This window comes from Haliotis cracherodii, unplaced genomic scaffold (genome assembly GCF_022045235.1).
Source record: "Haliotis cracherodii isolate W230 unplaced genomic scaffold, xgHalCrac1.p SCAF_16, whole genome shotgun sequence".
NCBI classification, from domain to species: domain Eukaryota; kingdom Metazoa; phylum Mollusca; class Gastropoda; order Lepetellida; family Haliotidae; genus Haliotis; species Haliotis cracherodii.
The window spans coordinates 1,651,172-1,678,724 of NW_027266271.1; the positions used below are offsets into that span (position 1 = coordinate 1,651,172).

General features: G+C 39.9%; 1 protein-coding gene across 2 annotated transcripts in view; it reads left to right on the forward strand.

Annotated features, from left to right (window-relative positions):
* The window catches only part of LOC139463729 (islet cell autoantigen 1-like), a 341,431-nt gene that overhangs the window by 252,774 nt on the left and 61,104 nt on the right, over nucleotides 1–27,553 (forward strand). For both annotated transcript variants that reach the window (XM_071244977.1, XM_071244979.1), the window contains one exon: nucleotides 11,876–12,019. In XM_071244977.1, coding sequence (XP_071101078.1) covers nucleotides 11,876–12,019 — 144 coding nt within the window. The remainder of the gene's footprint in view (nucleotides 1–11,875; nucleotides 12,020–27,553) is intronic.

Genomic DNA, 27,553 nt, shown 5'->3' on the forward strand with positions numbered 1-27,553 from the left:
ACAGTGGTAAGTTCAAATGTTTCATTTTCTTTTAAAGCACTTATTTCTTCCTCCATAGGTGTTTGCCATTTTCTAGAATCTGGTGAACTGACTGCCTCTTGATCAGTTACAGGAACCTCTGCAAGCCTATAACAATAATCACTGTCAGAGATCACATAATCTTCTAGATGTTTTGGTTTGTTGATTTGTCCCTTTGTATATCTTCTTTCTTCATCATTTTCTGTTTCAATTTTCCCATCCTTTTCTCTTTTTTCTCTTCAGTTTCTGCTTCCATTTTGTTTTCTTCAGTATTTGGCTCATCTTCAGACACTGGTTCTGAAGGTTTCATTCTCCTTTCAAATTTCTCAGTGAATTTCACAAATCCGACACGTTTGACTTCTCCTGTGTCAGGAAAATACACAAGGTATGCGGGACTGCCTTTATCATATCCAACAAACACTCCTTGTTCACAACTGAGATCCAACTTCTTTTTCTTCTCCATATATGCAAAGCATATAGTTCCAAAGAAATGCATATTGAAGAGGTAAGGTTTTTGTCTTGTTACTGCTTCAAATGGTGGTTTGTTTATACGCTGATTGTAACACCTGTTCCTTAAGTAAGAAGTGGTCATGACTGCATATGTCCATAGGTACTTGTGGAGTCCTGTTTCTATGATAAGGCATCTTGCCATGTCAAATAATGTTTTCCACATCCGCCCAATAGTCCCATTTTGATGGGATGAATAAGGAGATGACCTCTGATGTTTAATTCTATTTTTCGACTGAACATCCTGGAATTGTGCATTTAGTTACGTTATCTATTCTGAGAGTTCCAACATTTCCTATATATGCTGAATCTGCCAGAAACTGTTCCAGACCTCTCACTGCATCACTTTTCTGTTTCAACACATAAATCATACTCAAACTTGAGTAATCATCTACAAAGCACATAGCATATTTGAACCCTTCTCTAGCTGCAGGTTCTATCAGCCCTGCAAGATCACATTGACCAGTTCTGAAGTATTCATGGCTTTCTTGTCAGCATTACGATTTCTCCATTGTGGCATCTTCCCCTTCAAACATGTTTCACACGTAAAATCTTTATGACCTGTGATCTTCATGATGCTTGGTTTATTACAATGTCCCATAATTCTATGCCAATCTTGTACTGTGTGTGAGCCATTTCTGGAGGATATGTCATTATTGAGGTAGTATAGTTTTCCCTGCCTTTTTATGTAAAATATGGTTCCATCAGGAGCTTTGAGATTGACATTGGTTGGTGAAAAGGTCACTGACACACCTTTGTCTGTTGCTGCTTGCACAGAAAAGATATTCTGTTTATATGATGGTACATATAAAGCATTCTCTACCAACATTTTGTGTTTGTTTCCATATAATTTTTTAATTTGACGTTTACACGATATACAGCTTTTCCATTGGACGAGAGGTCGGTCACATGACTGCGAAATTGACGTTCATAAGTGTATGAACGACACAATTTGACACAATTGTGTTTAGATCTTGGCCTGCATCCTTTGAGGTAAGAAATTGTGATAAAAAATTATAAAAATTGACTTTCCCTTTGTGTGAGTTCATTGGAGTATGAACCTTCATAGAGTGAGGGCCAAACATTGCATGAACGTCGTCACAAGCTCCGACGTTCATACAGTTTGGCCCTCACTCTATGAAGGTTCATACTCCAATGAACTCACACGAAGTGAAGGTCAATTCTTAATTATATCACAAAACAACATGCTAGCATTTCCCTTCCCATGTACTATTCCATTTGTTTTTGTCCCATCAGCCAGTTCAATGAAGTGGTTCTCAGCTTTGAATGATTCATTAAAATTAATGAATCTATCCTTGTCTGTAATAATGTGGGCTGTTGCCCCACAATCTACAAGCAGACTGGCAATTTCACCCTTGTTTTGGGGATCTATCTACACTTATCTTAAATATAAAGGAATGTTCATCAGCAGCAGCAGCACTTTCATTACCTTGGTCTCTTGTATCTTGATTCACTAATTTGACAATGTCCCTCTTTCTGCAATATCTGGTATCATGACTGGAATTTTTGTCATATTTTCGTTTGTGCATTACCAAGACTTTTGACCGGGTTTTTCACACAAAATACATTTAATCTTCATAACACAGTCATTACAAGTAGATGTGTGTTGTTGTGTTTTCTCAGTTTCCTCAAAACTTCTTAGGGCTGGTTTGAAAGTTTGAAAAGTCATTTCACTATCTCTCTGAGTAACAACAGCGGTAAAAGTCGTGAAATTATCTAAGTCATTTTATGATCACTGGAATTAGTAAACTATCACTGGTTGTTTTCAATGAAGAAGACATAGAACAAGTTATGCAAATGCATTTGCATTTTTGTTTTCATCTGGTGGTTGGTCATTTCTTCAAAGACATCGGTAAGTTTCTGAATTCGCATGTGGCCAAGAAACTATACCCCCCAAAGTTCATACCTTGACTCATCTCCATCAAACCTGAGACGTTCACTGGGCCCATAACCTGTTATAGACATCGTTTCTATTCCTTCTTCTAATACAACAGACTGCCTCCGTGTTCTAGTGGTAGAGCATCCACCTGGAGAGCGGAATGTTCGGGGTTCGATCCCCGGCCGCGTCATACCAAAAGATGTTAAAAGATGGTACTTGTTGTTACCTGATCTGGCGCTCGACATTAAGGGGCTTAAACAAGGACTGGTCGGCTTGGAGTCAGTGTACTGGGTCTGAGTGTGGTATTCATGTTAAACTGCGGCATGGTATCTCAGTGAGCTAGCAATATAAAATCAGCATCAGTCCGGACTAGTACAAGCAGCCATGCATGTCGCTATATAAGTGCAATAATCTTGGACATGACGTTAAACCCCATTTCTCCTCACCTCAAATACAACAATTCTTCTTTAGATAAAAATCTTTATCTAGTACTTCATAAAACGACAATATCAAAAGTTCGCCATTTCTCAAACATACAGCCTTAGGGAAGCAACTCTTCCATAATAACCTGAAATGTAAAATACTACAGCTTCAATAAAATCTTTCTAAAGTTTACAGTACACTCTAACAGACGTAAACCAAGATATGAAGATGATAAAGAATAGACAGACAGCTCTGGCAAAGAGACCGCATGGGGGACAGCTATCTGTCTTTGCACCACACACGGCCGTAGGGCCTACCCCAGCTGACCGTACAGCTAGGCCTTTAACAAAGATATGGAGATGATAAGAATAGACTGACAGCTCTTGATAAGGAGAGTTCCCCGGTCAAGAGACCGCATGGGGAACAGCCATCTGTCTTTGCAACACACACAGCAGTAGGGCCTGTTAATTACCTTTATGGCCCTTTCCACTGCTAGTACTTCTCTCACTGAACTTGATACAGTTCACACCACTGACAGTTCACGTCAAATCCCCGCCATTCGTAACCACACTACTTCCTCCTGTTTTCCCCATCAAACCCCTGAGTTTCCGCTCATGCATGCACACACGTAGTCAAGTTCAGAGGTCACTTCCAGTACACACAACGTAGTTAGGACTGACATGTTATCAGGGCCTACCCCAGCTGACTGTCCAGCCAGGCCTTGAATGAAGATATGGAGATGATAAGAATAGACAGACAGCTCTGGCTGAGAAGAGTTACCCGGTCAAGGGACCGCATGGGGAACAGCCATCTGTCTTTGCAACACACACGGCTGTAGGGCCTTCCTCAGACGACTGTACCGACCAGCCAACCATCCAGACGGCCGGGCAGCCAGCTGTCCAGCCAACCGATCAACCATCCGTCCAGCCCTCAGAGCAGTCAGGTATAATGTCGCAAGCTTTTCCCAACCGTGAAACACGGGCAGCTAAATTTTAGCTTGGGTACCGCAAGGCCATACTTCCAAGCTGAGACAGCGTACGGTTGCCGCACGGATTCCACGGCAACACAGACGACCATTCAGCCAGACGCCCTGCCGACCCTTAGGACAATGTGCAGTTACCGCACGGACCCCGCGGTAAACCTGCCGACCAGCCTAGCCGACCGGCCAGCTGCACAAGCTGCATGGACCTTAATCATACCGGAATCCTGGACACCAGCGGATGATGAATCTCGCGGGGAACACATGGAGTGTACGGAATATTACGAATATCAACTTATATCAACTGGTTGGTCGTCTGAATCAGACACATCATTCCACCATTACAGGCATACCCAAAGAGACTCCTATGACTATAAGGACAGATCAAGTTGGACTCATCCACAGCCTGCTAGGCACCATAGTCAGAATGTAGGAAGACTTACTCTCGACCCAAGTCTGGACATCTTTACAGCTATTATGGGTTTAGTGTCAACAAATACTGGCACGGATTCACGACAAATCAAGAGGTTGATAACATCATATAAACAGCCTCCGAAGAAGAAGGCTTCGTTCCAACAGAGTCTGGGGTACAACAAGCGTCAGTCTTTTCAGGAATCTTTTCGTCATTCCCACTACAAGAAATGAAGATCCTATCGCCGGGGCAGATCTGGGGGCGGGGGTGAATGCAGATTCTGACTTCCTTGCTACCCATTCCGACATTATAGACCTTTTTTACCTGTTATGTCTATGAACTATGATTTACGCCTACCGCCTTTCAACATAATGCTGACTCCCGGGCCAGTGGGATGGCATCTTCTGTCATGCCGAAAATTGGAAGCAGATTACGCCCAACCGCTGGGTCCTAGACGTCATGGCTCACGGATACAAACTGCAATCCGTCGGACGCAATCTCATTAAAAACGATCTTAGATCTCGCTACCGCTAAACAAAGATCTGATTCCAATCCAGTTCAGGTCACGTCAGAACGACCTTTCATCCGACCCATCAGAGCATGGCTTGCCAGATCATGAAAGTGACAATTTTTAATCAAGAATTTGTCAAAATAATTATGTTTCGAAGCGGTTTCGCCAATTTGAAAAAGCACGAGAAAGCTGCCTTCTGATTGGTCATTCCATTGTTCGGTCAAAGTTTGCGCAAGGTCGGACTGATGTGAAATGTCCTCAGATCTTTGTTTAGCGGTAGTGAGAACTAAGATCTGATTTTAATGAGATTGCTGTCGGACGCAGATTTCATCTAGTCGGCAGCAGATCTAGCCGTCTACTGAAGAAGCAGGCCATTCGGAGACTAGGTGAGACCAGTAAGTCCAAAGGTTTTATTCTGCGGTATTCCTAGTTCCAAAGAAGAATATGACTGACATGAGAATGAGAATCGACCTAAAGACCCTCAATTGGGTCATCGTTCTCAACACTAGGCCAGTCGTCACTTGTCAACTTGCCCCTACACTGGCAGCATCACAGTTCCTGCTCAGAACTCTGACACACCACTGGTCTGTCAACCACAGGGTTCAGAGGAATGGCCGTGTGATGAGCTTGAACCTAGTCTACTCAGCATACAGGATTACAGTTTACTGTGCAGGAAGAATTACGTGTCAAGCCTGACTGTAAACATCTTTTACTGACCTAGTCGGATCCCTGCAGTATACTTGTACAGACTGACTTACATGATCGCTTGTGCACAACACTACAATCACTCGACCAGATGCCTTTTGCTGTACATCATGTAGCCGATTCACAACCACTGTGGAAATCCAATGCCTGCAATTGCAGTGATCGAGACACCACGCACCATTATGCGTAGCTCAAGGGGTTGAAACGATTCGTACGGTTCGATCTTTCAGACCAAGGAATTGTTTATATGTTCAACCTGTCCTACGCGATACATTGTTGAATTCTTCCCACCACCGCTCCTCGGTACAGAACGGGCGCGTCTACCAGGGATTTTGCATTGGTTCACTGACAACACAGTTTTCCACGTTTTGTCATGTCCTGACACAAGCGGAGAATCGGCTCAAGTGGACGAGCTGTCTCCATCAGACATATTCCCGTGAAACTGAACATCCTTGCCGACAGCTTTTCCCGCCGAGGGAGAATAGTGGCAACAGAATGGATCTTACATTCCCAGATCTTTGCCTGGATAACCATGTTATGGTACACACTGCACCTAGATCTATTTGCCACCTGCATGAACCATCAACTCCGGTTTATGTCAGCCCAGTTCCCACCCCAAGGGCTCACCAGATCGATTTTGCACGACATCCTGCCCAGCCTACATCTAAACGCCTGGAAGTTCTCACACAAAATGCAGATATCCGGGTACTCGGAAGCTGTGGCAAGATCATGGAGACCTTCATCCTCACTCATATTTGACAACAGATGGGATAAGTTCATCCAGTGGAGAAGCTGTCAAGGGATTATAACCAATACAATATCCATCCCTATGATAGAAGGTTACAGATCTCCTCTTCACTCTGTAAATTCAACATGACAGACTATCAATTGGAAACCATCCCATTCTAAACAGACCAATGTGATACTTTCTACAAGTAGATCTCCGCACACCTCGTATATGTCCCAAGTGCAATCTATCCGTTGGGTTGTCAGCACTTTTAATGGAGCCTTACGAACCCATGGCTAAGGCTACCTTACTCCAAAAATCCAGGAAAGCATCCTTCCTCCTAGCCATGGCGACAGCAGCAAGAGTTTCAGAACTCCATGCTTTGGACTATTTTAGTCTCACCCATGATCAAGATTGGACCTCAATCACACAAGATCGCTCCTTGACTTTGTAGCCAAAAATCTATCTCCCACAAAGGGGATGTTGGTCCATAGACACAATACCATTCCTGCCTTGGGACCAACAGTGGATCACCCAGACAGACTTTTCTGTCCCAGCAGAGCTCTTAAGTTCTATCTCTCAGCTACAGATTCACATAGACACCATGGAAGGAGACTTTTATATCCTGCAAGCCTCATTCCAACCAGGACAGCATCAAGGCTATGATAACTGGCTGGCTTTAGGCTACCATTTGGGCAAATTCCACCCCACGTCATGGATCCTGCTCAGCTCATGAGATTAGAGCCCTAGCCACGAGTCTCACTTCATGGACGTCAGTATCAGTAGAACAAGTAGTGTCTAGCTGTCAAAACACCTTCACCAGTTTTACTTGCTTGACGTGCAACCAGACGTAGGACATATATTCCCTTGGACCTTTTGTTGCAGGGGTGGGTGGGGGTGGGGGGATGGGGGGGTGCAAGGATCCCACACCAGCACCATCAGAGGTAAGTACACCCTTGAGTATCAACTGCTTCTAGTGACTGAAAATGACGTCAGAACCGAAAGATATAGAACCAAATGTGATGTAATCACCGGAAGTGAGATCATAACCGGAAGTGACGTCAACACTGGAAATAGCAGTACAAGGCCCATCTAATCAGGAAATGATGTCTTTGGTAGAAATAGACCATAAGAGACGTCATTATCCAATAAAAGGGAAGTGACGTCAGCACCGGTAATAGTGTCACAAATTCAAATTTATCAAGAAATGAACCAGAAATGACATCGTTATTACTAACAAGATCAGCAAATATAACGGTAATTCTGGTGAAGGTATCACATATTTGACTGATTATTGATACATTTCTGATTTTCAAGTCCTCAGGGGGAATTTTCATTTATCTCGAGTCAGGATTAGAATCCGTGAATAATGGTTTCCAGAAGAGGATTACTGTCATTACACAGGAAGTTACTGGAGGCAGATCCCACTGGTATATTCTGACAAAGATGTAATAGAAGTAGAGGATTCGCAAGAATGATCAAACAATGGTTATCATTGTTAATAATTCTTGCGAATCCTCTACTTCTATTACATCAGAAGTACTCCCACCCACCTCCCCAATTCATCTACCTCAAGTGGTTAGATGTGGGAAAAGAAGTGAGATTCCCATCATTAGGCAGGTCATAGCTTGGGTTGCTATTGTGCTATAATGGGGAACAACTAATTGTGTGATTGACAGTGAAGAGGACGTCTGTTGAAAATCTGAAAGTTTTAGTAAGTGTGACTGAAGCCAAAATACACGATTCATGGCAAAGATGTAATAGAGGTAGTATTCTTAGAATTATTAACAATGGTAACTATTGTTCGATTTCTTTTCAAAGGCATGAAAGTATGAGCTGTGAACTGTACAAATAATTAGACTCAAATATTAAAGGAATTTTCAATGAATTACCTTCATGGTGGTTAACTTTTTTGTAGAAACACCGCCAGTAGCATCACATTTTGAAACAAAAAATATCTACTTCATTTATTGAATGTCTAAACAAGGGCTTGGATCTTTGAATTATCATTCACTGATTGGTTAAAAGTAGGATTTCCATGATGTTATGTAAAAATCTGCAGATTTCAAAAGAAGAACTCTTCACTGTCATTTATCTGTAGTCATTTGTGCAAGTAATAATATGTTGCTGCCCAAACCTCTCTTCTCTTCCTGTGTGTGCTTGCAACAACATCTGAAATGTTTTTCTGACTTTTGTCCATCACGTTATTGGTAGTTTGTCAGACTGTAGTTGCTAGTAGTGCCTGCTGTATTGCTGAATAGTTCAAGTTATCTAGATCACATAGGTAGTTAGGAGGCTGCCTTTTGTAGGACCGAGATGGTGTCTCTTTACAAATACAAGCATCCCCCGGCCAAGAGGCTATGTGGGGACAGTTCATTTTTGGTCAAATGATATAGTCCACAGTAACAATGAAGTCTTCACCTCCAAGAGCTCCAGTCAGGCACAGCAAAGTTGTCACAATACCTATAGCCCGATCAAATCTCTGCTTGTGGCAGGCTAGTTGGCAAGTGGCTGTTTGAACTCTCTGTGCTGTAGACATTTGATCATTGGTCCCCGGTTAGATATCCAAGTTTTTGGTCATCGAGAGTCTGCACGACTCAGGGGTAGTTGTATCCCTGAACCTCTACCTTACATACTCATCAGGACCAGAGGACCAAAGCAACTTCTAGTCCTTCTTTACGATCATAGCAAGGCCATCTCATGAACTACAAGTTAAAAATGAGCAATTGAGAGAGATATACAGTTACAGATAGAGGACTGGCATGCGCTCTGCAGGGAAGGCTTTGAAGTGTCCAGTTTTGGACACTTCACCAGCAGAGAAGGTAGTCTAACATCAGACCCTCAGCCTGCTTCAATCAATGAAGAGAGTCGCCCGGCTCTGGTTCGGTCACTGTGGCTCATGTGAGGTGGGTCATCATTCTACTCGAGTGTCTGTTTTTGCTGAAAGCTGGATTCCTTCTGATCATAGAACATCATGGGGACCACTGGGATTAAATTACCGTGTTTCTTTGAGTATAGTGCGCACCCATGTATAATGCGCACCCCCCTCTAGCGGATTCAGTATTTTTAAAAAAAAAATCGAATGTCGATCGCAGAAAAAAAATATACCGTAGATCTACCCGTTCAAAGGTGAAAACTTGGTCAGTACAAATTTGAAATTTGAGATAAATACTCACCAGACATGTTTATTTACCGTTTAAATTGTATTTTTTGTTCTGCTAGGCATTGTTTTATATCCATGGGTTAAGATTACCTTGTGTATTTTCTCGTAAACTAAGCCGGAAACAGCAATCAGCTGTACACACGTTTTCTTGGAATCTACTGGTGATTCAGACAAGACACACCCAATGATATAGCTTTACAGGATTTTAATGCAAGGATCGGCAAAAAATGTATCTGGAACTTTTTTTTTTATTATCAGGAATAAAATCTTGTTAATTTAGTTGCAGCTTTCACTATACATATTTTAAATAATAATACCCCTAAGAGAAGCAACTGATCGCTATTGCCGGTTATTATTTTTCACATGGAACCAGTCACTGTCAAGGCTCCCGCACATGTGACCGCGCCATCGCGAGAACTACGTGTTGACACAGAATTGTCAAACTATAACAAATATAACTTTTAACGAGTCAAAGTATTGCATGTATGATACATGTATCCATTCTCTGTCAACTAAAGTTTGTTTCAAGGCGTCAATAGCAGTAATCTGACCTTGGTTGCTGTTAATAACGGTGAGTTGTGCGATCTTCCGATCGCTTCACACACGATTTCGCCGAAATTAATTAAAACAATATTAAAAGGAATTTTGAATAAAATTAATGAAATAAGTTACAGACATAAGTCCAGATATACAAAGAACACTTTTTATAGCCAGACTGTTTAATAAAATGATTAATTTGCATACTTCAGTATGGATTTGTTGACATGGTATTTCCAGTGTTACATGCTCACGGTAATATCTTTCCATGGGGAAAAAAACATCAAAACTATATAATGTATAATGCGCACCCCCATCTTCTAAGCTATGTTTTTTGGAAAACAAGTGTACACTATACTCAAGAAAATACGGTACTCAACGGGGTCTTAGTTATCATACTGGACATTGCCTGGGGTCAGGACAGAGATGTCGGGGTTTGATTCAGACCTAGGGATGAAGATTGCCGTAATTTATCGTCTTTACTAACAGCAGATTATGTTGAATTACTAGAGGAGATTTTCTGCCTCATGCCAGACCTGAACCCTAAAGTGATTGAGGATATTGCACCTCAAATGTCAGAGTAGGCTGGATGTCATGGGCCATCTATTGGGACTTATAAACGTTCCGTGGCCAAGTTATGAGTCTCAACTGCTAAATCAAGCCAATGATAATCTAAAGAAGTTTATAAGTTACCTCTCCCTTAGTTGAGATGGCGCATCTACCAGACATGCATTATTGTCCCTGCCGTGGCCTCCATCTGTGGATAAAGATTACTTTAAGTTAGTGACGTCTCCCCACACTAGGATGTCATTGCCTATGCCTAGGATCAAGGATCTTGATGTTGTCAATAGACACACCTTGGATATTGGTACATATTGTGTATCAACTGGTTTAGTGCTGGAGTACCATCTCCTTAAGAATCTTATGTGGGCATTTCAGGTGATTTGCCTTTCACTATGCAGACGGATTAAAGTTCATGGTTTCATTTACAGTCTGTTGAACAGCATCGTTAGGATGCTAGAAGACCACATTAGAGATGTATTAGCTTTACGTTCTTCGTACCTGTGATAAATACACCTTCTCACACAAGTCCAGAGAGAACAATGTGGGAACAATCAAGGAAGGTTTTCCTGGTAACACTTCTTAAATGACAAGCTTCAAAAGATCCTTGAAGTGTTTTGGGGGATTCCATCTGGAAAGGACTCATTCCAGGCCAACATGTGGAAGGACAGACCTGCCATCTGCCTCAGCTCTGAAGCATCGGACAACCTTTGGCAATTTTATTGGAATGATAAGCTTATCGCATACCTGCTTTAGTCCTTTCCAAGGTGATTCTGTGACCTTTTTTTACTAATTTTCGTGTATATCCACAGATTTATTAGATACCCATGATCAACTGTGAACTATCCAAAGGTTAACTCATGTCAGAATCCACAAGTCCCACTGGTATATTCTGACACTAATGTAATAGAGGTTTTCTATTTGCAGGAATTATCAAACAGTGAGATTTTCTACCTTGTGCATGCACACATCTTATTCAGCAAGGTACTATTATTTGCACAACTGAATATGAATGGGTGACTATGAGGAGGACATCTATGGAAAATCTGAAGATTTTTATATTGTGATCACAGCCTAAACCTATTCTTCTTAGTTTCATTAACAATGACAACTATTGTTTGATTTCACATAGTTGATATCCTGATAACAATTTCCATACATTCTGTCATAAAAGGGATTTTCTCATATTTTGAAAACCCTATTAATGTTAACTCAAGGATTCACAAATGAAAGTTAGGTTGAAACAGAAAAGCGTAGTTAATGTGTTGTGCATTTTTCAATGACGACAACATAAATGCAATGTATAATAAAATTCTGAAATGTTGAAATCTGATCTTTGCTGACAAATAGGATAAACGTCTGGTATCAAATTTTTGGAATGAATCCACATTTATGTTTTTAAATTGTCAGAATCATCATTATTTATTAACAGAAGAAAACAACAAAAACAATCCCATCAAGGGGAGGAATAGTGACTTTGGACCTTTCATTGAGTTTGATGAAGATGAAGAACAGGAGGATTTTAGTTTCTCTGGGAAACTGTTGGAGAAAAGGATAGAGCTGAAGACAGAAAGTGGTGAGTGTTTTTAAAAAGATTACAGTTTATTACATGATAAAAGTTCATATATTTGCATCAAATTTGATTTGCTGTATAAATGCTTACTCTGCCACTGCTAAATCTGCCCAACTGCAGTGGGCAGTAACTCTTTCGTGAAGATGTGGGGAAACCCTGGCTCTCCCATTAGCATGATGCAGCATTAATCTTGACTCATTGCAGAACTAAATAGTTTTATATCGCTGGTGAGGTCATGATGTTGCAGTTGACAGAATGTTATGTCAAAACAACAACTCTGTTAGCAATCCTGGAATTGATGCTTTTGTACATGATTTAGCTTTATGAAGTGGTCCTTTGCAGCCATTATAACACATGCTGGCTTGACCTGGGTTGGTCACAATGCGTACTTTGCTGTTGGTAACTAGAAGAAAGTTTAGTTATAGTGCTCTGTGACAACATTGTGCTTCAGTTCGTCAAGGCATAATTTTATTTATAGGCTTATTATAGGCTTATTTGATATGAATCACATGCACATGCATCAATGCCATGGTTATGATATCACGATGTTGTCACGATTGGAGTCAAGAACCTTCTATTATTGAAGATAGTAAGCAAAATTCCTTTGAATACCCTACCTTTATTACATCATAGCCACAAGTCCTGCAATTTGGCTAACATCACAAAAAGAAAATCCCAAACCTTTCAACAGATGTCCGCTTCACTGTCAGCCATCCCAACCAGTTGTTAGGTCGACTGTACCTCATGCAAAAGGACCCGTGAAGATTCCGGGGTAGAACAGGTCTTCAGCAACCGATGCTTGCCGTAAAAGGTGACTATGCTTGTCGTAAAAGGCGACTAAAGCGATCGGGTGGTCAGGCTCACTGACTTGGTTGATGCATGTCATCGATCCCAATTGCGTTGATGGATGCTCATGATATCAATCACTGGATTGTCTGGTCCAAACTCAATTATTTACAGACAGCCGCCATATAGCTGGAATATTGCTGAGTGCGGCGTTAAACAACAAACCAACCAACCAACCAACCAATCAACCTCATGCAAAAGCTTTCGTGACTTTTTTCTTTCCTATGTGTGCAAGTTAAAACACCTGAACTTTTTCAGTCTACACATGCACCCAGTTTTCGGTTTAAATCACTTAAGGTAACTTCTAAATTTCAAAAAGACAAATCTATACGTCAATTTAGATCTTGGCACATGGAGGTAAGATTCGGTAACATATTTTAGGAGCAAGGTCTTAACCCCATTGCCAATCATTGGTAATTATCGGCTGTTTTGTGAAAACATTGCTTCAGAACGATCAACATCCTGTCCCTGTGAACAAACCTACACATTACAGATTGAACGCCAAAAGTGTCTGTCAGGTTTCTAATGCTTAATTACTTTTGCTGAAGAATACGTTTCTTGTACAAACGCTATAAAACATGTTAACATAAGATTAATGAATGTTAAGGCTAGGCTTTACCTCCGTTTTTCTGAATTTAGCAGGCCCATCATACTAAAAAACAGCCTAACTGTCTATAATACTATATCTGCTATGCTTTCAGACCAGTCAACCCTCCCGCATTTTGCGGGAGACTCCCGCTATTTGATGAAATCACCCAGTCTCCCGCATGATGTACTATTTTTACTGCAAAACAGAATTCTTCATCATTTTAAAAATTCACCTCCATTGTCCCATGAGTAAAAGCAAAGATCGGGAAGTTTACATTCCGATCACTCTGGTAGGCTCACGGATTACTTACCCTTATCACAGCCACCGGCAAGGGGACCCAGCTGGGCCTATGTCTAGTAATCAACTGGTAATTAATCCATATTTATGGTGAACGATTTAACAATGTAAACTGTAAAGAAAACTCGGATAGTCCTAACAGGTACCTGAAGAGTTGAACTTTAATAGGAATAATCAGCCGAGTATTCATCGCTTCCTGAAATGAACTGTTGTCTTCATGTTCTTAGCATGTTTATTCCTCCATAATTTTAGAAAGTAGATACATATGGCCTGTCCAGTTATACATGACTTTATTGGCTATCAGATTTGTCAGAAACTTTGTTAAAACATCAATATACCTCAAAGTTACGTCATTTAACTCCTGGAAATGAAAACAAAATATGACCTGCAAGCGCCGTCTTCAGAAACAACACTATGCGTGCTTGGTTGATTCGGTAGTCGAAATAGAGAAACTTATAAATTTCCTGTTGACTGACATCGTGACTCGTGTGCACAGAAATATCAACACATATATGTATCGTGATTATTTTACACGATTTGATTGGCTAATAGTTTGATAGCGTCCCAGATCGGCAATCTTATTTGCATACAGCAGTACTAGTCAACCAATGAGATTGATACACGTCAAGGTCAAAAACATTATCAAAGACAAGACTCATTTCATTCATAAATTGAAGTAAAATATTATAGTACTTCCAAATATGGCATACATTTCTTGGTATGGAATTACGTGAACATTTCTAGGAAATTTAAGAAGCGAAGTAATGGGACTGTCAACAGACTATGACAGACCGAAAAAAAAACAACAATATATGGAGTGAAGATAACTCCTAAATTCAAAACAATTAACTATTGAAACAAGTTCATACTTTTAATACATATAGTTTACTATAATTTACTATAATGAACAATGTTTCTCCACTAATTGTGGATAAGTTCACTTTTTTATGTGAACTCAGTTACTATGTTGTTTTATAACAACGTTTCTACCCCAAATTCCCGTCTTGGGACTAAACTAAAACTTTTGCACAAACTCAACTCAAAACCACACTCGCGTAACATTTTAAGTGCCTCTTGCACGTGAAACACAACATTTTCATGTCCATTGAATGTTCGTTTGGGTGCGTTTTGGTGCACTGTTTTTACATCTGCATTTTCGTGCACAGTCCTTCTGTCCATTTTCCCTCCGCCTTGATGGACTATAGTCTATCAACTAAATAAATTACTATCCTCAGTTCACTTTGTACATTTCTTTGCCCAGTTCTTTGCAGTTCTTTTTACAGTGCTTGATCCTTTAATGCTTTATCCTAAATACGTTCTTTGCACAGTCTTGATTCTTGAATGCTTTATCCTTGAAATCCGTTCTTTGCACAGTCTTGATCCTTAAATGCTTTATCCTTGAACCCCGATCTTTGGTCTTTTGAGTCTTCTGAGTTGTTCCATTCCAATGGACTGATGTTCTTTATAGATCTGGTTAGTACAGTCTGACCCAGGGGTCCGGAAAATATAAAATCCCAATCGGACATTTGCATTTAGGCCACGCCCCCTTCAAATAGCACAACTTTTCACACACATTACAAGTTGTTACGTATTCATAATATAACCAATTATGAATTGTTTTAATTTAAATTGTTTAATTCACCAGACAATTAATAACAAATAATATCATTTTAGATATACATGGAAAACATATGTTTGTTTCTGTTATGATAACGATCTGTTAACGTAGTGAATGGTCTAATTAATATTCATGAGTCTGCTCAAGTGTACCGCGTTGTAACATTTGGATCGAGACTATTATCCCATATTTGGTTATCAAAAGTTTTTTTAAATAACTAAAGATTATCTAAAAACAAGATAGATAATATAATCACAAATACTAAAATATCTTTGATAGCAATAGTTATTTGAATACTTTTTTCATCTGTTCTTAATTATTGACCATAAAATAATTTGACTATAGATCGTCACAGAAAGCAAAATGACGGTCAATCAAGATTCAGTATACGACTAGCTACTGAAAACAATAAAATCTGCAAATCCTCATTGTATGTCAACCAAGTGAAAGTCGTTAGCCATGACTTACAAAATGATCGTCCAGACTTTGAGGGTTTGGCAGATCCCCTCGACTGATCTGCATCGGTCGACTGGCTGTCATCACGCTTTCGCTTCTTGTCTGAGGTTACGTATCGTAGCATTGTGAGGATAATGAGGTACATCGATGATGCAAGGTATTTATGTACAGTTGTAAACACCTTTCACTCAAATTAACAAGATGTTCTCAGTAGTTAATAGTCGATTAATCAGTGTCAACTCAGTTTATTGCCTATTACAGTGATTGACCGATTAGACTAGCATGTAGGTATGATGTATTTTTACAGCAATCAAAACAAACAAAGCTTGTCAGTGTAGAATATCTTCATTGTGTTACAACTGCAGACAGAAACTGCTCAGTCCTAACTGTTGATCATGTCCTTTCAAAATGTAAGAATGTCCGGACAATACTTTTTAAAATGTCCGGACAGAAAAATTTAAATGTCCGGTAAGCAATATTTTAAACCGGACATTTGAGATCCCCAATCGGACATGTCCGGCGCATATGATGATTTCCGGACCCTTGGTCTGACCAACCCTTACATCCACTACCCAAACGTGACCGTCAGCTCCAGGGTAAGTCTTTATGATTGTTCCAAGCTTCCAGTGTCCTCTAGGCGTGTTTTGCGAGATCACCAGCACGACGTCTTTTTCTTGAAAATCTCAAACTTGTCTGTTCCACTTTTTGCGCGTGTTGAGACTTGGCAACCATTCTCGCATCCATCTTTTCAAAAAATGGCGGACCAGTTCCTGAATCCTGCGCCAACGTCTTCTGGGGTTGAAGTCTGTTGTGTCCACACATTCAGGTGCAAATACACCTCCAGTTTGTCCATGAAGGAAGTGATTTGGTATGTGAGAGGCCTGGAATTTATGAGACCTTCTGCGCCTGCCATTGCTGTGATAAGATCCTCATCTGTGATGTCACCTTTGCTGAGGATGGCATAGATTGCGAGCTTTGCTGCCTTAATAATTTTTTCAACTATTCCCCCAAAATGAGGAGTGTGTGGAGGGTTGAAAAACCATTTTACTCCTTTATTTGCAAGAGATCTCAAAACAACTATTTTGATCCATTTGTTGTACGAGCTCTTTCAGTTCTTTAACTTCCCCCACAAAGTTTGTACCATTATCTGATACCATGACTTCAGGAAGACCTCTTCTGCTCGCCATGCGATAGAATGCATTCAAAAACAAGTCTGTATCTAGACCATATGCAACTTCGAGATGCACAGCCCTGGTCTTGAGACACGTGAACAAACACAAATAACGCTTTTGTCTCTTCTTATTCCTTCCTTGTACAGTCAAGAACGTACCAGCAAAATCTACACCTGCATCAGTAAATGCTCGAAGTGATGATTGTACTCTGAACTTCGGTAATGGTGCCATCACTTGGTATGCTGGCTTTGCTTTGTCTCGTCTGCACTTAGCACACTCACGTTCCCATTGTCTGATTTCTTCTCTGCCAGATATGATCCAGAATTTGGACAATATGGCTGATAATGTCTGGTTTGTTCCCATGACATGATTTCCTGCTTCATGATAGTGCTTAACAATGAGTTTGGTTACCCAATTATGTCGTGGCAGGATAATTGGGAATCTTGCTCCAAAAGAAAGACATTCAGCATGTCTTAACCGACCATTTACTCCCATGAGTCCCTGGTCATCAATTACCGGTTGAAGACTAAGAAGTTTGGAATTTGGAGACAATACTTTTTCTCCTGTTGACAATGCAGCGTACTCATCGCAGAATTCATTCTTCTGAACCTGGGTAAGTATTCTCATTTCAGCATCTTCGATTTCATCTGAAGACAGTTCACCTGTTGTTCTCACCTTCTTTTGTGATGAACAGTTGTGTAGAAAATCGATAGATCCATGCATTTACTCTTGTGAGTCTTTGCCAACTTGAGTATCTAGTTGGTTCAAGTCTCGAAGACTGTTCAATGTTAACAGCGAGTAAAGCAGATATCTTTTTAACTTTTTCTTTGTCACTTTCTGTGTCATTATTGTACCATGATATTTTTTGCTCTGGCCATTCTGTTTCTTCTTTTTCTAGGAATTCAGGACCTGACCACCAGAACTTGTTGTTTGTCAGTTGTGATACCGACACACCTCGAGACAACATATCAGCTGGGTTCATTTTAGATGGAACATGGTTCCACTGAGACGGATTAGTAACAGACTGTATTTCGCCAAGCCTGTTGGCTACAAATGCTTTGATAGACCTACTGTTGCTTTTTATCCAGCATAGGACATTCAAACTGTCTGACCAGAACTTTACAGTTTGGATTTCAAAGTTCAGTGCATTTGCCACTGTCAAAACTAACCTCAGACCAACTATGGCAGCCATCAATTCCAATCGAGGTATGCTTACAGCTTTTAATGGTGCTACACGACTTTTAGCTACCACCATTCTACTAGGTCTGCCTGTAAGAAATGGAAGAACTGCATACACAACACCCCCATACGCCTCCTGTGATGCATCCACAAAAGCATGATATGAGACAAGGTAACTGAAACCAGCTTCTTGCTGGAAGAGTTACGCAAGTGTCTGATTTGGTCCCAGCTTAAAAAACAACCCAGTTTCATCAATGTTAAAAATATCTTGCTCCTCGTATTCTTGCAGTACTTTTTGAAGATCTTCCCTTCCTCTCACAATAGCGGCCTTGTCCACATTAGCAGCCTCCCCTTGAAATTTCCTACATGATACACTTTGTCTGGATTTGAATCAAGTGAGCCACCCATGAGAATATGAAAAGTCAGAAATGTCCATTTTGCCACCAAAGTTGCAAGCTTTCTCTATCAGCATTTCATCATTAACGGGCACATTACGACTTGTCATGTCACACAACCAAAGATATAATGCATCTTCCATCTTCTGGTGTTTTGCTACATGGGATCGTGATAAGTCATTTGAATTTTGCGGAGATTTAGCCACTTCTGTTTGTCTTTTAAAATGTCACCAATTGTCGATTTTCCTATGGTATGTCCAAATTCAGTGCCATAATGCTTACTGATGGTTTCTAAACTTGCTGACGGGTGTTTTTCCTTAAACAGACAAATTTCCCTTTTTTTGCGGGCTGTAACTGCATGTCGCTTACGTTTCGCTGGTTGACAGGCCATACTGATTCAACTTTGACCTCTGACCTCCACAGACGCCATATTTATCGAAGGGGATTACATGTACAATAAACAAGCTCATCTCAAACGTAACTCAGTGTCACTTGGTTAATTGACTTCTCACGAATCAAAGGATTACCACCAGCGGAAGTGTATTGTCCGGATAAGTGAGACAATTTTGTGTGCATTTCAGTGTTTTGAGTATGAAAATGACCGTCTGGTTGCGGAAACTGAATTTCCGTATATATGGGTAAATTCATATAGTAATTATTTCGTTTTGAATGAAAATCGTTCGGGAACCGAGGTTTCCGGATATCTGAAGTCCGTATAAGCGGGGCACGACTGTACTGGAAAATGCAAGAAAGCTGAAGTTGAGCTTGCCGGGGACTTGGGTTGCTGCTTTATGGGTTTAAAAATGATCTTACCTGAGGAATCATACGCTATGGTTATGGTACCATCCTAGTGGCTTTCCTCGGTGTTTGGTAGTATGGTGCCTAGATCAACAAACTCGCCATGCCACGCCACATTTTTTCTCCCACCAGTTGTTTGACATGTGTCTATTCCATCCACACAGAAGGATAGGGAATCCCTGTATATTGTGTTCTGATTGGCTGACCAAGCCACATCACTGGCAGCCTTGTTATGAGCTGAAACCATGCTCTATCTGATGGTTTGCATTGACCGGTCCAGGCGCTGAATGTTTCAGCAACTGAAGTATTTTTTTTAGTTTTTGGTATATGGTGCACGCTTGTGGCCCCCCCTGCGTGGATCTAGTGCCCTGGGCATGCTGCAGGGTGCTGACCTGGGGGTGATTTAGTTACAAGGGGTGATTAAATTACTGCCCATTAAGTTATTAGCCCATGGTTTGTTGTATAAAGTCATTCAGTAGTTGGAACTAAATGCAAATATACATTTGGAATTCAAACATTTTATGAAATTCTGTTACTCAGAATTTCAGATATGATTTTGTTATTGGAAGTGTATAGCAAAGGATAACAGTAAAATGGTGAAGCAAGGATCTCTGAGCAGTGCAAATGAATAATTGGTAGCCAACTAATAATACTTTTTAATATCTTTCTGCCAAAAAGTCTAGAATTTCCCTGATACTGTGTGTATGCAAGATTGACCAGGGCGGGTTTGTCATGAGAAGCATGGTAGGGCCTACCTTTAGAACAAAGTACCACAAGCTTTTCAAACATGTGACAATACCCTATAACATAATTTCTAGTATTAGTCAGTCACACCAGCGAAACAATGCCCTGTGAGGTCAGGGGTCATCGAGTGTGCATAGGCTCCTCCCAGTGATCTATCATCTCTCCACGCAATGTCATTGAACACACCCAGCGGTGTTGAGAGTTTTGAATAGTTGTTTAGTAAATATAGCCTGCGGCAGCACATTTTATAGCAAGGGGAAGTTAATGAAAGCATTTTTATTTTCAATACATTTTTTATTTCGTTTTTTTTCATTATTCAAGTGACTAAAATGATTATAAATGGAAATTAATATACATATATTATTTTTTGGGTTCATTAAGTTTCATTATTATGCAGAAGAAAGCAGTTTATTAAGTAATATTACATTGGCACTGAACACATCCAAATGTCGCTGGTGTTAGGGTAGGTTACCCTTAACTCCATCCCTAGCAATTGGATCCCCTTTATGATCAATCCCCCTTTACGATAATTAGGGTCAGGTACCCGTTAAGTGGCTATTAGATTACCCGAACTCTGTCCTTAGCCCTTGGATCCCCTTTACGATCAATCACCCCTTTACAATCATTAGGGTTAGGTACCTGTTTAGTGGCTATTGTTGATTCCATAGCGGCTCCTAATATTCTTCACACAACAACGTTTATTAAAAAGGATGAAATGGTTTAGTTCGACACGGGAAACTAATCCTGGAACATTCACACAAGCCACTTTCAACTGCTACATTTATTCAGTAATGATTCAAAAGCAAACTCACCCTTGTGTCGTCACTAGCCATGCTCATGCCTCCCTCGTTCCTTACTATTATCCACATTATCCTTACAGTGTTTCTTACCACAGTTTTCTGTCACAAAATCACCTGACGAATTATTAAATACCATGTCATTCAAGCGTATCCGCGAGTTTGACGTCTGACGCCAGATGCCATTTTCAAAAAATGTAAATTCTATATTTTTGGTTATGCAGTGATAACATATATTTTCTTCATTTCCCCATGTTCCTAGCTTCACGACGTCCCCTGCCATAAATATATTTGCTCATTATCCGCTTACATATACATATATCACTTATTCTCAATAGTAATTCCCAGCTCACTTCCAACTCCCCTCACGTAAAAAATACTCTGTATTATGTTACATTTAAGCTATCCCACAATGCACCATTTTATCCTCTGCTCATGCTCAGAACTACGGACATGACGTCACAATGTTTTCTTATATTAACCCCAACAGCCTCGATATCGTTTACCTATTTCTGTCATGTTTATAGCAGCTGCAGAGATACCCTCCGTCCCTCCCCTGTCACCACCTTTTGGCTATTCGGTTTCATATATTATTTATTTGTAAGTGCTTCACAAGTCATGTTTTTTATTCATACCCGCAGATATGTCTCTATTTATATAGCAACCGAGGGGCTGGGCTTCACAAGTCATTCCATGCCCTGCATACTGCATAGGAATGGCTTGTTGCCCCCAAAGTACCTTTCTTCCAAATTTACAGTGCAGGGCCAGCACGGTCTCAGGACTTGTTCATTACCCGCAGGGTAACTAGCATTCTTTCAATCAGGTCGGCACAACCCTTACCTCTTCATTCATACCCGCAGGGGCTTTTCATTCATACCCGCAGGGTATGTCTTTTTATGTAGCAACCGAGTAGCCCCTAATATATTGCCAATGTTATTGATAAATATTTTCATGAATCCTATTGTTTTGTTGTTACTGCACAAACTGGTTGCTTGTCTTTGAGATACGTGACCTACAGCCGAGATCGTCCTCACGAGAAGTTGTGTTCTGTACTTTAAAGGTGCTCCCACGGTAGTATTGTTTGGATCTCAACCATAATTTGACAAAATGCCAATTAGTTATTGAGACAAAGAGACTTTGAGTTTTTATTCTTTTTCACAGCTGTGACTGTGACTACTGAAACAAAGACACAAAGAGATAAGACTATTTTTGGCTTTGGTACTGGTATAAACAGAGAAAGACAAAGAGAACATAGAATTAGAATGATAGTATTTTGTTAGTTCTCTCTATTCTTGGATTTGGATTATTCAAAGTAATAAGTTCAGATTCTGAATAGATTACTGCTGTGCTTTTCAATACATGATCAAGATGTATGTTGTGTTATGTGAATATAATAGTCAGGCAACAAGAATATATCTGAGTACCTATTGTGTGAAATACTTATTCTATAATAAACGGAATGGAATTACAAACCTGCCTTATGATTTGAGTGAGCTAAATCACCCCCGGGACAAAAGTGTGGTAAGAGTTAATTACTTGGGTACAAGTCTGTACTAGAGCAGATTGGATATGCCAAACAGTTAGTGTAAAATGCCGATATATATGTACATGCTGTTAAACAGTGATCAAAGGATTAACTAATAAGACACAGATTGATCATTGTTGTCTTACCCAGTGGGTTTGGTGTGAAGTACCTCATCATGACATATACATGTTGTAAAAGGATTGCTCAAAAGATTACCTGATATCAGGTTGACTGACTGACTGACTGACTGACTGATCATTGTTATCCAACTGCATTGATGTGTTGCACAAACAAACAAGAAAGTCATGAAAATAGTTGTCATGTTTGCGATTAGGGATAGGAATACTGTGGATGAATTTCATTATATTGAATGTACATACCTTACAAAAGAAAGAAATTTGTTCATACTGAATTCCTAATTATTAAGACCAACTATTTTACAATTTCAAGCACTTAAAGAACCTATGTAAATTATGTAGGCTAACAATGAAATTTGTAAAATTTTCCAGCTAAACTCATATCCTCCATCACTAACTATAGCTGAAGACCCCTTCAGCACAGGTCCTACAGATATGTACCCCAGGTATGCTTCTGTATACAGAAATGTACCCTAGCCAAAATCAAAGTACAGAAACATTTGGAGAACTAGAAATGACCCGTGGCTTCTGTGGTGTTTGTCTGTGATTTGTTTCATACTGTGTCAAAATGGGTTTGGGGGTCAAGGACCAACCTGTAGGTCCCGTGACCAAATCATGGAAACAAAGGTTTGAAAGTGTTTGGGGGTTTCCTGATGTATACTGAACAATTTTGACTTGGGCTGCCCAGTTGAAAATCCCAGGCATTTTGGAGAAGGGTCAACAAAGGTCAAACAGGGGTCAAAATTCAAAATTGTGTCGATATGCATATCAAATTACTCGTCCAGTCATAAGAAACCTAGAAATATTAGTTTGTTATACTTCCGACCTTAAATGGGGGAGCTATGGCCAAAAACGTTGAAAGGTCAACGCACTTTTGGCAGTCGGTGAAATTCACAAACACAGTTAACACTTTCCGATAGTCATGATTTTAGTGTCTAATAATATGTTTTCTGACATGACAAATTCAACCAAGCAACTTTTAAAAGTAAAAAGTGTTACCTTGACCTTGAAAATCGAAAATGGTTGCCATGCTTCAGCAAAGTCATTGAAAACAGGATCCTTGGCCAATAACGCAGCATATTTCAGTATCCATTGTCCAGAAATGCTTACTTGCCAATACAGTATTCACAGCCAGCACTGCCTCAACATCTGAGTGATGCCAGAGCAAACTGCTCTGTAGAATCGGACACAGATTCTAGATTCAAGTGATTGTGACAGTGATTCCGACTCTGCATCTGATCGGTATGACACAGAGTAGGATGATGAACTGTGCACTAAAGTCAGGTTAGAAAAGCATTACTGGACAATGGATTCTGAAATATGCTGCGTTATTGGCCAAGGATCCTGTGACTTTGCTGAAGCATTACAATTCTTAATGCAGCCAACCATTTTCGATTTTCAAGGCCAAGGTAACCCTTTTTACTTTTAAAAGTTGCTTGGTTGAATTTGTCATGTCAGAAAACATATTATTAAACACTAAAATCATGACTATCGGACAATGTTAACTGTGTTTATGCATTTCACCGACGTTTCACCGACGTTTTTGGCCATAGCTACCCCATTTAAGGTCGGAAGTATAACAAACTATATATTTCTAGGTTCCTTATGACCGGACGAGTAATTTGATATGCATATCGACACAATTTTGAATGTTGACCCCTGTTTGACCTTTGTTGACCCTTCCCAAAAATGCCCGGGATTTTCAAACGGGCAGCCCAAGTCAAAATTGTTCAGTATACATCAGGAAACTCAAAAACACTTTCAAACCTTTGTTTCCATGATTTGGTCACGGGACCTACAGGTTGGTCTTCTAGTATGTCAGAGGTACTGAAAGAAGTCACAGTAACAAAAGTGAAAATACTTCTTTTTGTGTGTGTCCCCAAAACTTTTCCTCAGACTGCAAAGGCAGTTAACCGTGTATGGTTACAGATTTTAACTGCCTTTGCATCGATGAAGGATCTGGTGTCAAATAAAGCAATGTCAATGCTTAGTAGTTTTTTAAAATAATTTTTAAAGCCCATAACTGTAAATGTATTATTTTTGTTGCAAAAGAGGAAATGACAATAAAAGAATAAAACAGAATAACCATTAACTTTGTAACTTAGTCAAAGAAATTTCAATCTTGATGACTAGTTGGGCTGGGTTCTTTGGTTTGGTTCTTTTGCAAACTAAAAGCCTTAGTTTAGTGTTATGAAGCTTCAAATGAGAAACTTGCTTTACTTGATTCTCCGTCTGTTTGAAGGAAGTGAATGGGACACTTGTATCCACATGAAGACAAGACATCAATTAAAAATATGGGAAATACCCCCACTGACTGCCTTTACATCAACGCAGGATATGGTGTAATATAAAGTAGTAACCTTTGGTATGGTTTTATAATTTTTGAAAGTCCACAATTGTAAATGCATGTTTTTTCTTGCTGTGAAAAATGTTAGGCAGGTTATCTTTTTCATCGATACTGGAAGTGACATATCCCAACGAGAAGTACTAATACTTAAGTAACAGAGTATGCTACAGCCAAAATACGAAGTTCGAAGTTCTATTGTTGTCAGAGTGTTAAAACCAGAAGTATACAAATGATGACACCCCATTTTGTTCAAGGGGTTTGAATCCCATGTATGACTTTTCAATATGATAGTTACAAAGGTCATTACTTCATTGTCACCTCAACATCATCAATTATGAGCTGACCCATGAACATTTGGGGTAGAATAGGTCTTCAACAACCCATGCTTGCTGTAAAAGTCAATTATGCTTGTCATAAGAGGTGACTAACAGGATCAGGTGGTCAGACTTGCAGAATTGGTTGCTGCATGTCATGGATCCCAATTGCGTGGATCGATGCTCATGATGTAAAATCAATGGATTGTCTTGTCCAGACTTGATTATTATTATCATGCATATACTGTGGTGTCCGTCGTCCGCCCGTTGTCCGTACGTCAACAATTTATTCAAGCAACTTCTTCTTCTTCTGAACCACAAATTGGATATTACCGAAATTTGGTGAAGTATCCCCAGGTGGTGGGGATTCAAAATTGTGCAAATAGGGGTAATTTGGCTATATTGCTTTAAACGACTTCTATGGAACTAAGAGATAGAATTCAACCATAGTTGGTTGTAAGCATTATAAAATTTGAGAATTGGAGGGCTGAACAACCCCCCACCCCCCACCCACCCACCCCCACCCCACCCCACCCCACCCCACCCACCCCCCCCCACCCCCACCCCCCCAGATTCTATGAAGTAATTCTATGAAGTAATAACACAAGGCACACAGGTAGAGATTTTATTAATATTTACATGTTGGTTTTGTTGAGAGAGAGAAAGAGAGAGAGAGAGTTTTTTTCACACATGGGTGCATCAACAGTAATTCATGAATTACTATTTATATGAACAATCAATGCCAATTAGAAAGTGGTCAAATCCAAATGTTACATTTGAGATAACACTTTCTGAGTAAAGTACAGATTCTCGTACCTTTTTGGGTTGAGTCCCACCTGGGATTCGAACCCACACTGCCAGAGTGAGGCACCTAATTGCCAGCACACAAAGTCAGCAATCTGACCCACTCAGCCACCGAGGCTTCTGCAAAATATGAAAATCCAACAACTGATAGTCTAGATCATGTACTTTGTGTACCCATCTGATAAGAGTAATTTGGCCCGGCTCCCATGGCCGAAAACTATGAACAAACAATACCATTTAGAATGTGGTCAAATGTAATATTAAGGATAAATATTTCTTAGTTAAGTACAGATTCCCGTACCTTTTTGGGGTTGAGACCCGTCTGGGTTTCGAACACAAACTGCCAGAGTGAGGCACCTAATCACCAGCACACAAAGTCAGCAATCTAACCCACACAGGGGTACACAAAGTATGTGATCCACACTACTAGTTGTTGGACTTTCATTTTTGTAGAAGCCTCCATGGCTGAGTAGGTTAGACCGCTGACTTTGTGTAACATCACCGAACAATATGTCAGTGGAGGCATGTTCTAGCAATGATTTGCTGAATCCACTATATTTGTGTATTTATATATATTTGTGAATTGGATTGTTTAGATTTTCAAAATTTAAATAGGAATATTTTAAAATGACTTTCATTTGAGATAAGCAAAGTTTCTAGACCTTAATGAGATCATTGAAAAAACAACACTTACATTTAGCTTGATTTAAGGAACAAAAATAAGGCACAATATGAACACTGATAGTGCCTTTTTTTGCTTGAGTAACTGTGAGAGACCTTAAAAAACATTGGGACTTCTGCATTGTTATCCCCCCGGCATATAATGCGAGGGGATATAGCGATCAGCCAGTCTGTCTGTCCTTCCGTCCGTAATCATTTCCTTTTCTGGGGCAGAATTCGAAAACCATTCAGTGTATTTGATCGAAACTTGGTAAATCTATCAGGCACATACTGAAGTGGTGCCTTTTGATATTTTGGGATTTTTCTAATTTTTATTTTTTACAATTTTTATGGAATGAAGTTGGACATAGACTCAATTGGGGATGGGGTTTGTTTCCGTGGCAGAATTCGAAAACCATTCAGTGTATTTGATCGAAACTTGGCAAAGCTATCAGGCACATACTGAAGTGGTGCCTTATGATATTATTTTTTTACAAATTTTTATTTTTTACAATTTTTATGGAATGAAGTTTGACCTAGACTCCATTGGGGAGCGGGTTCGTTTACAGGCCAGAATTCGAAAACCATTCAGTGGGTAAACAATGTATGCTTCTTAAAGAACATTCAACTGTTGACTCATTACATACAGAATTGCACATTTACTAGTGGTTACTTTACAGACAGCTGCCGGGGGGATATGTCATCTTTCTGATGACTCTTGTTTAATTATGCAAGTGTTGCAAGTTCGCTGTATACTCTCACAACTGAGAACAGAGGAATGGGACCGTAAAAAACAAACAAAAATCAGTGCCTTTTTATCCCCCCGACATATAATGACGGGGGGATATAGCCATCAGTA